The 14662-nt window shown below is 38.4% G+C and overlaps 2 protein-coding genes across 5 annotated transcripts in view; one reads left to right on the top strand and one right to left on the bottom strand.

The window, feature by feature from the left end:
• Positions 1-8118, bottom strand: part of dnmt3bb.1 (DNA (cytosine-5-)-methyltransferase 3 beta, duplicate b.1) — a 39402-nt gene extending 31284 nt beyond the window's left edge. Inside the window, exons 1-2 of one of the 3 annotated variants that reach the window (XM_035381723.1) lie at positions 7993-8118; positions 5866-6130 (exon numbers count right to left, since the gene is read on the bottom strand). Coding sequence is in view for 1 of the 3 variants with exons in the window: in XM_035381722.1 (XP_035237613.1) it covers positions 3716-3780 (65 nt within the window). In the remaining 2 variants the exon portion in view is untranslated. Of the gene's footprint in view, positions 1-3715; positions 3854-5865; positions 6197-7992 lie in introns of those variants that run through there. The other 2 variants (XM_035381725.1, XM_035381722.1) reach the window with 2 other exon arrangements.
• On the top strand, positions 8091-13807 carry commd7 (COMM domain containing 7). 2 transcript variants are annotated; one of them, XM_035381726.1, is made up of 9 exons: positions 8091-8282; positions 9065-9118; positions 9771-9873; positions 10692-10748; positions 10856-10893; positions 11142-11232; positions 12041-12090; positions 13117-13165; positions 13310-13807. In XM_035381726.1, the coding sequence occupies exons 1-9, from the start codon at positions 8199-8201 to the stop codon at positions 13384-13386; spliced, it is 603 nt and encodes a 200-aa protein (XP_035237617.1). In that variant the 5' UTR covers positions 8091-8198; the 3' UTR covers positions 13387-13807. The 2 variants fall into 2 exon arrangements, with proteins under 2 accessions (XP_035237617.1, XP_035237618.1); XM_035381727.1 differs by lacking the exon at positions 8091-8282 and adding an exon at positions 8361-8594.
• Positions 13808-14662: the final 855 nt, after the last annotated feature.

Here is a 14662-nt window from a genome sequence, read left to right as displayed (position 1 = left end):
TCTTCAAAATCAACAGAAAACACACATGAATATTGAGCCGCAAAGCCTTCAGCTATCTGTGATTTAATGTCTTGAGCAGTATCAGTCATGATTATCAAAATAATAACAGTGTCTGACATGGTGGCAGAGGTGGAAAATCCAGGTTCAGAAAGAAAAAGTTTGTCCCAGCATGGGACCTGGATTTGCTCATTAGGAGGCAGAACTGAGTACTGAAATCAGCTGGCTATGTTCATGGGAAGAAGAAATATACCCATGAACTTAAATATATTCCGAAAACCCATGAAAAAAAGGTGTGGTCCTTGCAAACAATCAGACTTGTGTGTAAAGAGTAAAAAACTGACTGATAGAAAGAGAAAGAAAGGCCTCGACAGATTCCTTTAATCTTGATAATAAAGCTCTTTCTTCAGCTATCAGTGATGACACATAATTAAATAAGAGGCTTGGGAATGCAGGTGTCCCTGCATGTGCCTGTTCGTAATCGCACATGGTCAGTGGGTGGGACATCTATGCTGGACAGGAGCAGACCAAACTTGCCCCTTACTGCTGCAGGGCAAACAGGACTTAGCAGCTGTACAGCATAGGGCAATTTAGGGCCATTTCCAAATACTCATTCAGCAAATACTCAGGAAAAGCCCATTGGGATATACAATCCCTTTTTCAAGGGATGCTTGACCAGCTGGATCAGAAAAAAAATATGTTAAACAGATGTTTCAACAGACACTAAATTAAAATGCAATAACAACACTATATTTTATACAGTAGTACCTTAGTGATAAGAACCATTCAGAAACAGGGTTTGTTCAATGTTGAAATGTTTGTTACAAATTGCACCAATTTGACTTTGATTAATTTATCACAATGGTTACTTGTACTACTCTAGCCTTATTTTTAAAAGGTGCTAAATTTCTAGCTAAATTGTTTAATACAGACCAATATGAATTCTAAGATAACTGCGTAATAAGACACAGCATAATAATAACACTGAAAAAATGCTTAACTGAATAAACCTAAAATGTTTCATTCAATTTGTTACATATTTTGAGGTTTTCTCAAATGAAAGGAATATTTTAATGTGTCAAAAACAAATAAAATAAAGTATGCATTAACATATCAGAGAAGGTACAGCTGTTTTTGCTTTATTATGTCAGAGAGTATTTTGCTTTTTTATGCCACTGCCTTTGAATCTAGCTCCCAACACCCAAGTACAGATGGGGTAGGATACAAAAATCTTTGACTGAAAAGATGACTTATTTCCATTAATGCTCATTTTTTGGCATCACTGATAATAACAAAGGTAATCTAGGTATCATATACAGAGGAGCAGGAAAAGGCATCATTTGTGCTTGTGACTGGTCAGTTCATAACTCTCAGGTCTGTAACGCTGATATTCTATATTTGTACATTGATATGATCTCAGCATGCAGACAATAGAAGAACCCATTTGGTATATGGTTAAGAGCGTCCAAATTTTTCCTGGGATTACTTTTTTTTTTAAACAACATTTTTAAAGTTTTTTTTTTTCTTTCAGAAAACTACTGGTGAGTTCCCAAAGAACATCTTCAGGATAACAATTTACCAAATATATTTACCCACAAACACATGCACACACACACACACACACACACACAGAATTACTCTACCATTACTTGAATCCCAGACATGGTACTCCTGGGAAGAGGTGGTCAAAAAAGTGGGAACATCAAAGCCACACTGGGCGTCTGAGTGACGGAGATTAGAGCTGAACTGTAAGTGAAAGTGCTTCTGAGAGGATCAACTGCCATCTTGTCAGAACACCTCTGCCATTATGATTACACAGCCTTCCTCTGATACACCACTGAACACTGAACTTTTTCAGTGAAAAAAGAACATTCTCCAGCCACTAAAAAAACTGAAAAGCCAATGGTTAAGAAGAACATTTTAGATATAATTTCAAATGATTAAATGACTGTCTGTCTTTGCACAGTCCAAACCTCTGGACCACTGACACACAAGCTGTAGTGTGGTCCGCAAAAGATCTCTTAAGTTGCATGGAACCATTTCAATAAATTTGCAGACACCCAGCATCTACAACAAATCCAAAGTATCATCAGGGGTGAAAAGAAAGGATGTCCAGCTTTTTCCCTGTCTTAGGTGGGTTAACATCATAGATGTCATCGTGTGGTATGCGAATTTGGCAGCACATATTTTGCACTGAACAGTGTTTTCATTGAGCTTTTCAAAATCATTCCACGCGGGGCACACTTTTTCAAGCTGGCTGTCTTTTCAACTGACAGTAAGTCATGTTAAAGTGAATGACAACAAGCCCCGCCCACCCCCTCCATTACCCATTTAGCACAGTAGGCTAGGAAACATTGGTAACGTTCAACAGTTTAAGAGGTAAAAAAATAAAATTATGGTTTTTGATCATTTAATATGTGACATGCATGCTTGTGCCTGTCAATCAACGAATCGACAAATTGTTCACATCCCTAGATGATACCCAACTTTATATTTCATTATCCCCTGATAACTTTGGTACTCTGTGTTCTTTATTCCATTGTATTGAAGATGTAATGTTACGGATGCCCAGATGTTTTTTACAACTTAACAGAGATAAAACTGACATTCTAGCAACATTCTAGGCTCAGAGAGAAAAATGTGGCTATTTAGACTATTTTTCCCTTAAAAGCAAAGAGCAAGTTAGAAACTTAGAAGTAATCCTAGACTCTGACCTTAACTTTTGGGCTCATGTTAAAAATGTGACTAAGAAAGCTTTCTTTCACTTAAGAAAACATTGCTAAAGTACGGGGCTTCATTTCACAGACCGAAACTCGTACATGCTTCTATTTCAAGCAACTAGATTATTATAATGCCCTCTTCTCAAAGCCTTTCATAAAAAATAAACTATTGGTTGTCTGCAGCTAATACAGAATGCAGCAGTATGGGTTTTAATAAAAACAAGAAGGAATGAACACATTAAACCTGTCCTATAGTCCTATTACACTGGCTACCTGTTAGCTCCGGAATTGATTTTAAAATTATTTTATTGGTTCACAAATCTCTTAATGGCCTAGCACCAAAGTAGATGCTATTAGATTATAAACCTTCTAGATCCCTTAGATCAGTGGTCTCCAACCCTGGTCCTGGAGAGCTACAGGGTTTGCTGGTTTTCATAATGACTCTGCACTTCATGAATCAATTAGAGCAGTTGATTACGCAGTTAACTCAACTCACCTGGTGTCTTGGGTCTTAATTGGGTGCTGATTTTAAGGTGAAAACAAAAACCAGCAGCCCCCGTAGCACTCCAAGTCCAGGGTTGGCGACCACTGCCTTAGATCATCTGGTGCTGGTCTTTTAATTATTCTAAAACTGCAGGGTAAGCAGCTTTCAGTTTCACCTCGCCTAGAAACTGAATAGCCTGCCAGCTGATTTTAGAAATATTGAAAAATTGAAGGGCTTGGAGCAAAAACTGAAAGCATTTTTTTTAGTGCAGCTTTTGATTAAGGGAATTTAATTGGTTTTATTTGGATTTTATGGTGTTTACTGTTACTTCCTTTGTTGTATGGGTTTTTTTTGTTGTTGTTGCATTTGTGTTTGCTTTTTATTTATTATTATTTAATTTTTAATCTGTTCTATCTGAACTGCTTGTGTAATGCACATTAAGTTGCTCCCTGTATGAAGTGTGCTATAAAAATCAAATTTTATTGAACGATTGGTTGATTGAATGCAGCCTTACCTAGTAATCTGCTGGAACTTTACTGTGTAGGTGTCCATAGCGCGAATAAGAGCCAGAGGGTACATTCTTGGAAAGTTTCTCACTCAAGACAGTCACATTTATAGCAGTGATTCCCAGCCCTGTTCCTGGAAATCTACCATCCTGTAGATTTTAACTCCCAGCCCTGACAAAGCACCTCATTTAATAGCTAGAGATCTCATTGAGCTGCTAATTAATCAGGTGACCAAACAGGGTTGAAATGAAAACCAGCAGGATAGTAAATATCCAGGGAACAGGGTTGGGAGCCACTGATTTACAGAAATGTTCCATTTTAGTGTTCACGTGAACAAAACAATTAAATTACCAGACCAAGCACGTAAAATTCTAATTGTTGTGCTAAGACATTCATCAAGCTGTGTGTTTCTTACTAATGCGAAAAATGACAAAGTAAATTGAGCATGCAGACTGTCGTGACTCACTTATTCTTTATTGCACAACGTACTTGGCGTCTTCAGATTGTCAGCCAAAAGTTAGCCGAGTTTTTAAAAAAAAATTAAAAAAAAACAAAAAAAAAACATCATACCTGGCCAGGACTACCTACAGGCCGACGCCATGGGTGTTCTCTTGATCTACTTCCGTGGTTTCTTTTTTTTAAAATATATATATATATTTTTTTTAAGTGTTTGAAAGTCACTTGTGCCGACAAAATACCTGCAACGTCATGTGTAATTGCGATCTACCTGGTAGGCTACAATTAAAGATAATCATTGGCTTCTGCAAGACAAGACACTAGATTGTCAGAAAGGTTAATACGGCAATGATCGATATTCTGTGTGTGAAGGCGGTTAGTGACTGCTGATCAAACTGACTTTTTTTTTTTATTGGACATTACTTTCGCACAATAACTTCATTGCAGAATTAAAAGAATCAGCAGGGTAGGCTACAAACTTGTAGCTTCCTCGATCAACTTTGAAGAGCACAAATTTGTGCTCTCAATCTTAATTTTCACGGATAGGGAGTAAAACGGTGGTCCCAAAACAAGAGACAATTGAACATTGTTGCATGCATTTTAATGGTTTGCATTAGGCCTAAATCATATGCCATTAGATTGTTTGACATTAAATATATTAATATGAATTTAAATTCAGGATTTACGGCGTTCGGCTAACCTACCTATAAACACATTCGAGATTTTAAAAAATAAATAAAAATCTACATTAATCGCAGGCTATTCTGGTTACTTTGAATCTATGACAGTGCCTCAGCAGGGAGCCAGTTCAAATACTTCCAGCCCAAATAGTAGCCTAATATGTTTTAAAGAAGAGTAATCTGATTCGTAAAACCCTGACACTCATAACTGATTTAGCATCAAAATCCCGCAACGACAAAAATACAGTTAAATATTTGTTATTGACGGGTACGCATAGGCTACTTTCACGCTCTTACACTCAGGAACACACATGGACACTCACGGCATGGCACTAAGAACTAACAAAATAATACACTATGGAGAAACTGTCCCACTCATGTATGCACTTGTTCGAAAAGAGGAAGTAATGCTTGGACTTAGAAATCACTATTCCCAAATGAATGCTTCAATATACCACACCGATAACCTCTGTTTGTAATGTAATCGAGATAAATATATACTCGATCTAGTCAATTTCCGAAGCTTATAACTGTAGAATATGAGCGGACGGCGACTTCAATAAATAATAAAATGGGATGTATACGCTTAAAAACTGTTTCAAACATGTTGCCTATAACCTAACGGTAGCAAAAGATTTCCAGTGCACATATTCAATGTAAGATTTATACAGAATATCAGTGTGTATTTTACAACCATTTGTCAAGACAGCTTTCAGACAAGGAACGGAGTAGGTAAGGAAATCTTTAAAATAACTCATTCCTTCCTCCTATGCAACTTACATAATTCTTACTTAGCCTTCACGTAGCCTGTTTGTACGCACTGCATGTGAATCGACAAATACTTTTGCGTAGTTAACCTATTGTCATTGCTATTGTCAGATTACTTTGCTACAGTTATAGTTGATAAGACGTGTGTTAACGACCGAACAGAAACGATTGCTTCTTTTTCATGCAGCGTGCTGGAAACTTAAGTTCAGACAGCATGCCTATATCATGTGAATGAGGAAAGGAGAGGAATTTACCTGTTGCAGCAGCTGCAGTCTGTGGAGCGAGAGAGAGTTCAGATTGATTGGTCCGGTGGTTCCCTCTGAGAGTTCTGCGGTTGCCAAGGTGTCACAGTGTGTCACACTCAAACCCATGCATATACGGACGCCTCTAAGCCCTGGGGGCTAATATGTATATATGGTGCAATTTTTCCCTTCTCCCCCCTCCTGCTCTCTAACTCTCTCGCTCTTTTTGTCACAGTACTCAGGCGTGACTTTTCCCGGGTCTCGAATCGCTCCTCAGCTGAAAAAAATACATTTACCCAAGTTTTAACCCTTTTTTAACCCTTGCTCGATAATATTTTCAATGGAATTTTAATGAATGGCAGAGTGACATGCTAAATAATGAACTATACACTCTACTCATTCTGTTACAGTGTAACACCATATGCTGTACAACAGCTACAACAAATACAATGGGCAAATAATAGTAGTAGTAGTAGTAGTAGTAGTAGTAGCAGTAATAATAATAATAATAATAATAATAAATTGTATACATATAAAACACATTTCATAAAAGTATTTCAGCTCCAAGTGCTTCACATTAGCCTACAGTACTAAATAAAAATACAGCATAGTTAAAAATGGATGGATGGATGGATAAAATTGCCAAATATTTGCAATAAATTAAGGCAAGATCCGGAAATAAAATGAGGACAAAACATAAAAAACAAAAATGAGGAGAAATAAGGACAGAGGTAAAGTCATAGTTTAATTCTGAAGCCATTTTTAAGCAGCTTTTAAAAATGGCAACTTGATTTACTCTAATTCTAATAATAATAGACTGTTGATAATGAATAAAATTCCATATATTAAAAGCAAGCAGTATGTTTAGACCATGCATTGTGCCGCAGAATAGCATATAATGATTGGGTTGTTTTTTATTAGCTTTTTAATAGTTGCTTACACGTTCAGTTACATCACAATTAAACCACAACTTCTTCCATGAAAAAATGTGAGGTGGTGTGTACAGACTTAAAAGACACTAAACCATTCCTCAATCATGCTTAAGACATGTAGGCTACTCCAGCTTAAAACAGTTAAACTACAATTTACACCAAATGTATGTATGTTATTGTGATTATAACAGTTTGTTTTGATGAACGGACACTGGTCACAGTTTAACTATGACTGAAGAGCAGATACAAACAGCCATACCCTAAAAACATCAGTAAAAGTAAACATATGTGAAGACAGTTGTGGCTGTTCACTTTCTTGTGGCTTAAAAGGTTTTCTTATTTCATCTTCATTAGTAAAAATTGGGGTAAATATGATAAAAGTAATACCGTCACATTCAGAACTAGTGGAGGCTATCATAACTTTGCAACATTAACACTTTGCAGTTAGATTTGGAGAGGGAGAGCTTTTGTAAATAGAGTCTGAACATAAATCATACAAGAACAAGACCAGGTCAAAACCTAGTATATGGCTGGATCGGTCGACCAATGGTGTAACTTCATAACTCGGCCGACCAAAGGTGTATAACTTCATCACTCAGTCACAGACATTCGCGTTTGTAGAGCTGGCCCCGCTGTTGCGGTCCAGCCAAAAACAAAATAGTCTGCCTTTGGTCTCTAGTATAAATGCAAAATGCTAGAGTAAGCATCCAAAACAATAGGCTACAAACATAGTACATGGCTTTGTGTGTTCAAGCCTGCTGAACCCATATCAACGGGAGACCACTCAGACGTTATGGCTTATCTTTATTTGCTCAACTTGGCCTTGTCGATGGTCATAATTTAATGCTGATAATATTACTTAAAAATAATCTTAATTATCGGAGAGTAACGTAGGCGTAATTAAACATACAGCCGAGCTCCACTGAGACTGAGTTGTGTTTGGGGGCACAAACTTGGAACTATGATTAAAACATTTGATTAAAAAAGGCGAGAAAAGGGTGGCAAAGAATACATTGTAAGAAGACGTAATATCACATGCACTGTATATGCCAACCCAAAAATGAACTGAATTTATACGTTCAGAAGTCTGAAGTGTAACCGAACAAGAAAGTAACTAAATTAAAAAATATCAAGAAAATCAAGTCTTTGAAGTCATATTATAATCACACTGGCTTTATATGCTGCAGTTTAATACAGAAAGTGTTACCTGGTGGTGCACGAAACACTAGTCCATGTTTCGGGCTGCATGGCATGATTATGAAAATCACGAAAGTGCTTTACTGAATTAGAAGCATAACCATTCCTCTAGGCCCTTCTTGCCAAAACAGGAAGTCAAGGAACTGAGGAAATAGCAAAACATTGGTGCGAGCGCTTTTGAGCTTCAGCTATTTAATTTTGAAGTAGAGCGGCACTATGTTGCAATTGCAGTTTACTAAAGATACTCTACCAGATTCTATTAGCACTGACTTCCAGAATTTGAATAAATTTAGTGAACAGGTAAGCGTTCGTACTGCAGAAGTACAATACGATCAGCTCTTGTTAGCTTGCTATCAGCTAGTTGTACACATTATGTGCAACTACGGAATGTTACTGCCATGTCTAGTTTTGCCCGTTGCATTTTAAGGATTATAGCTCATTTACAAATATTTTGCGAATTCACACAAGTTGTTTTGGCAATGAACATTGACAACCTGCCTACCCACTGAAACGTAGTTAATACAATGAGCTAAGTGCCATGAGTGTCATATGACTAGCGCCTGCCTTCATTGCTTTGGTTGCATTCAGCATCTTCCCATTTCAGCGTATCTAGTAAGTTAGCCACTCATTTGAACTACTCGCATTTTTAAACGAACTGCTTGACTATTTTGACTAGTTATTTGGAAGCTTTGTTGCAGTAGCCTCTTAACAAATTGCGAAATTAATAGCTTCGTGATAGCTCACAGGGTGAAACAGCATGTTTTAATGGCGATATGAGACTGTGCATCATGCATGTTCACGGTGTTGTAACAGTTGTCATAAACAGATTTCCTCTCGTTTTCATGCTTAAGAAAATCACAGCGGACACTACCCGTGCATCAGTTCTAATTTAAATTGAGACGATAGCCGCCTTATCGGCAAGTCTCATGTTCATCTCTCCGGTCTGTTTTTAGTTTCTTTTCACCTGAGAATTTTATCATTACTCGTATGCGCAACATTAGTGGAAATTAGGAAATTTGCTTCCTGTGGTTCTACTAAAAAGAAAATGCATGAATGTAATGGTGTGTCTGTTTTTTCTACAGCAATTTGTAAGTCTGATTGACATTATCTTCCGCTTTTTAGTAGACCCTAAAGAGGTAAGAACTCATTATCAATGAAAATGATGTGTTGCGTGAATTAAATGTGTGGTCCTTGTCATGCATGTGGATTTCTGATAGATCTCATTTCATTTTATTATTTATCTAAATAAAACATGAACCATTGTCTTTAAGTATTCCCTCTTGTATGTCATTTTAAGAAAAATACACGATTGGATTTCCATGTACATACTGTCTCCTCCGTTACATAAGAGGCTTGCCATAAAGGCATCACTTTCCACTGATTTATTGGGCAGCAAGGAATGGTATGCTAAAAAATATTCCCAAGTTTGATGATGGGTTCACTTTGACATTAGCAGGTGGTCTCTGGACCTAGAACCTCTACACATAACAAAGGAATCATAATGCTTGTTGTATTATAGAATTTTGTGGCATGTCCAGTTGACTGTCGGTTGGAGCAAATAGTACTTTTTCCTAATGTGTATTTTTTGTAAATTTGAATGTAGTTTTTCTTTCAAATTTGGAACCTAGAAATCTAGTTCAGGGGTTTTCAACCATTTCTGGTCCTGATTGAGGAAGCTTTGCCACCTCTGACTCAATACAGTGGTGTGTATAAGCACGATGTTTTGGACTATTGTTCTGACCCTTGTTTACAGTGGTTATTGTCCTCTTTTCCTGACATGGTTAACAGGCAGACAGGTTCCTGCAGCAGCTGAGTGAGTTTGCTGCGGAGAATGGGATGAGCGCAGGCCCATTGCGAAACCTGGTGAAGAGTGTGCTTCTGGTGCCTCATGGTAAGAGTGGAAAAACACATATCGCTCTTGCTCCAGTTTACTGTATCAGCCACACTTGTGTGGCTCCACCATTTCAGAAAAATTCAAGGACACTCCATAGGGTGCTGCATTATGAAGTTCTCTAGAGTTGCCCCTTGTTGGCGCATTAAAAGCTGTCTGGGCCAATAAAAAAGATGAGGACACTCAAGGGCTTCTGGATGGCTCATTCAGTCGAGTTACTACACTGTGGTGCATGATTGAGTCCTGCGGTCCCTTGGGTCAACGTCAGTCCATGCCGGTGCTGACTGTGGCCTGTAGCTCCATTAGTAGTGTGCAATTGGCGATTGTGTTGCCCAGGGTAGGGGGGCGTTCATTTGGTTAGGGATCCATGGTCGTTGCTCTGTAGTGACCCCTGCAGGTCGATCGTGCGCCTGTGGACTGCATGTGAAAGGTCTTCCTATGACACCACTCGAGCTTACCTGTAGTCTGTGGTGTGAAAAGAAGCAGATGTGACACCACGTGATTCAGAGGAGAACTGTGGATGTCTGCACTCTCCTGAATCTGAGTCGGCAGTGGGATTCGCAGCATGAACTGCAGTTGCAGAAGATTAGCCATCCAAATTGGGGTGGGAATTGGAGATGGCAAATTTATATATAAAAGTATATTTTTTAGAATATGCCTGAAAGAGAACCATCCCTGTAAATAAAGGATAATTAAAAAATAAAATGAAAAATATTTCCTTGAAATTAGCACCAGCAGGGTGATTTTGTTGGAAACTGTTGATATTTTGTATTTGTCAGTTTTTCATTTAGGACATCTACGCTTTTATTTGTTCTCAGGTGCTCTGAAGAAGGCTTTAAATGCTGACCAAGTGAAAGAGGATCTTGTCACTTTAGGTGAGCTGTATAAATGCAAAATAACCCCCCTCCCCCCAATTAGTGTAATAGGATGTGCTGCATTTTATTTTACTGTATAATTTTCAATGTGTTTGTTATTGTTGTAGGATTAAATGAAGACAAAGCGCTCTATTTCTCAAATCAGGTGTGCCATACCTCTTTCTCTTTAGGTTTTTATTTTTAAAGCAATGTATCAACTGAGAAATGAATGAATATGTGGGTTTTATTATGCTTTTTTGTACAACAGACCATTGGTTATGCTATGGGTGATAGTTTAGATGTAAACAAGAATTTATTATATTGGCCTCTTATTTAGTCTTATTCCATGGAGTATTAAAGTGATCATCCCTCTTGCACAACAATACATGATAATTCCTTTTTTATCTCCATCAGTGGAAAGTCCACTATCCTGTACTGTCAAGATTGGCCGTGGGACAGACTCTGATGGTCAATCAGCTTGTGGACATGGAATGGAAATTCGGAGGTAAATGAGAGAATGACCTTAGTAAGGTCTGATACACAGATATTAAGATACGAAGTACTCCAACAATTTAACAGGAAGTAGACAAAGAATCGTATAATCACAAGCAGACAATAGAAATTCACATTAAATATGTTTCAAAAAGATTCTTCATTAAATCATATGCATTGTGTCAATATTCACCTTTAATTTATTTGAAAAATAATCACATTTCTGGGTTTATTGTATATCTCACTATTCTGCTACGTACTACCAAAGTGAATGGGTCCTTTTCCCAGAGACCTGATAGAGTGGGCTGATGCCGTTAGCTTGAAACCATAGCTTATGTGAATTTACACTTCATCCATAAGTAGTTATTTCAGTCTCTTTATTTCCAGCTTGTCACAGGTTAATTTACCGCCTCTCCATTTTGCAATAATTGTAGGAATAGTCTTGACAGAGACCATTAATCATGTGAGGGAGGGAGAGAAACACTAGTTTCTTTTCTGTCTTGACTGAAGAGTTCTGGTGAAGATGGCTCTCTGTTGCTATACTCCTGAATGTGCGGTCTGGATTCTGCGTGATTCTTAGGGTTGTGTGACTTATACAGCTACAACAGTGATTGCAATCAGAACAGTATTGCTGCAAATTGATATTCAAATGCACCTGCGCTGTTAGGAACTCTGGAGATCCACAGTGCCATAACAGTCTCTGTAAGGTGATGCAAGTCAGACAAGTGACTGTCAGCTCGTGGAATCACAGTATTTGCTGTTTAACACACTACACGAGAATAGAGATATGAAGATCGTTGACTCCCTGTTGCAATCCTCAGTGACTGTCGGGACGAGCGAGCTACAGAAAGTTGGGAACATCTTCTTGCAGGTACCATTTGTGCTATTACTACTGATCTGTAGTGTTATATAACCATTGGGCCTGTAACTTAATATGACTTTTATAAAGCAGAATGGTGCATGCATGAACATATACGATGTTTAGGTCCTAGATTTACCAGCCCTCAACAGACACGCTGGTATCCATTGATACAGTACCATTAAATGTCATAATTACAGAAATGCAAATGTTTCTTTGTTTTACCAGAAAAGGATTAATGTTACATTTGGAAGATGGTAGTTCCAGGTGGCTTGGGACCATTTTCCATTTTTGGAAGCATTTTTTAACCTTTCACTGACAGAACAGATGCAGAGTAATATTAATTGGTATCTTATATATTATATGTATTTAATTGTCACTTGTGATATAATTGTCATTTATCTTCATTACCATATGCTTGCTCACCCCTTGTATTATTCTTTTTTTGGTATCATTAAGAATTGAAGAAGTTTTTTTCTTTTACCTAAAAGTAACAGTCTTTTTCTGTACTTACAGTAAAATGAAACTGTCCATTGCTACAGGGCCTGTCCTTTCCTGCAGAGTTAGTCATAAAGGAGGTCCTAAATTTCCCTATTCCCTGCTTCAAACAGTTCATGTTTCTGGTATAAGTGCCCCCTTAAATGGTTGGGTTCTGACTGCAGTTGCGTGGATTGTACTCCTTTAAGCCCACTGCTGAATAACTGCTCATTCGTACACCCTTGCAGCTTTTTACGTACTTTTAAAATTTCCACTGCATGTATAACATTATTCTGTCGGAAGCAAATTAAAGAGTTTTAGTGTCCAACAGAGTCTATAATTAGGCTTGACTACAGGTGTGAAGAGACTTTGTCATGGCTCTGTGGGATTTTTGTAATATTTTCTGTGGGAAAATAATTAGGCAGTGATTGATCAGCATGTTGACTGGCAGACTTAGGGTTATTTAAACATTATTTAAAGCTTGAGATGTCATTATATGTACAGGACTGACACTTCTAGTGGCATGCAGTAGTTATATCGGTGTACCTGTGTCTCTTTCAGCTGAAGTTGGTCGTTAGGAAGGGGAATTCCACTGAGAATGTCTATATGGGTAAGCGGCGTTTTAGACTGATGGTTCCTCTGTACAGCACAACCCTGGTAATAAGCTCCTGGTTTGGCGTGTGGCTGTGTCTCATGGTCTGCTCTCTGTGCCGTTGAGGGTTTTTTGATGATGTTGATTCCTGTCTGGCTGCAGAGCTGACCCTTCCGCAGTTTTACAATTTCCTGCATGAGATGGAGCGTGCCAAAGCCAGCATGGACTGCTTCAGCTGAGCGTGCCGGCGGCCAGAGGGCACGAGGAGGGTGGACTGGCCGCAGAGTCAGAACCACAGACTGGCGTTGTGTGGAGCGCGGGGAACATTCTGGACTTGAAGGGTTCTTCCTGAGTTCCGTGATGCAAGATTTAAACCCTTTGAGTGCATCCTGTTTGCTTGTCTTGTACAACACTGTTGAACTGTGCTGTGAGTGAGCGAATGACTGAGTGTACTCATTGCCACAGCCCCATTATTCCAACCCCACTTAAAACACCTTTGTTTTTTTTTTTGTTTTTGTTTTTTGGGAGTGATAGTTTTTTTTTTTTGAGAATAAAACTATCACTCTGTAAATTGCACTTTTTGCTAAATTGTAATTGTGTCATTACCATCATATTGAAGATGTTTTCATTAATCTGTTTCGAATAAATGGTAAGAATAAATGTTTTGCTTCTATGTATCATTTATAATATTCATTTATAGTAAGCCATTCAAATACTTGTGTATTTTCACCAGCTGAGGGTGAACTTTATGTAGGTTTATCCTCCATAAAAAGACTGATCTGTACAGTGGTGAGTTGTGAGCCCCAAGGTGAGTGATAACCAAATATTAGAGCTGAGAGACTAGAACATTTTGTGCAAACAGAGGGGAATTTCAGTAGGGAATTAAACATGCATATAGAGCAGAATTAGTCAGCTTGCCAGTGGGTAAAGATTGCAGTTTAGTGTAAGCACTCATATATCGATATCCAGAAATGCTCATGTGTAACAGAAGAATGGTGTTTTTAAAGGCGCGCGGGGGGGGGGGGGGGGGGGGGGGGCGGTAGACGGTGAGGACGTGGAGCGGGGGCAGAAAATATCCACAGTTTGCCCCTCCACTCACTTGTCCCTGCCGTTTTGTTCACACAATTTATCCTCACCTTCTCACATTTCATCTGTCTCCCTGTGACTTTCCGCCTGCATGCCAGAGCTTGTCGTGCAGAGCAGTGAACCAAATGAGGAATCAAAGGAGAGTTTGAGTTCAGCTCTCCCTCTCTCTCTCCCTCCCTCTGTCTTTTCTCTCTCCTTTCACTGCTCAGGTCACAGTCATTTTGTGTCCTTTGTTTTCCTCCCTGGTGGAACATCCCTCAGTGTTATAAGCATGTAATTATGTGGTTTTGATTCAACAGTCACTCCATTCATAAACAGCTGAAATGCCTTTGTGCATATCGTTGCTTAAGAAATATAGGAGTAGGGCAGTTAAGCACATCTAACCCTGTGGTTCTTGTTCAATGTGCTCTTCTCATCTCCTAATACTGT

The sequence above is a fragment of the Anguilla anguilla genome, chromosome 11, assembly GCF_013347855.1.
Source record: "Anguilla anguilla isolate fAngAng1 chromosome 11, fAngAng1.pri, whole genome shotgun sequence".
Taxonomy (NCBI): domain Eukaryota; kingdom Metazoa; phylum Chordata; class Actinopteri; order Anguilliformes; family Anguillidae; genus Anguilla; species Anguilla anguilla.
The sequence above is the reverse complement of the archived record's forward strand: the minus strand, read 5'-3'. Positions and strand labels throughout refer to the sequence as shown.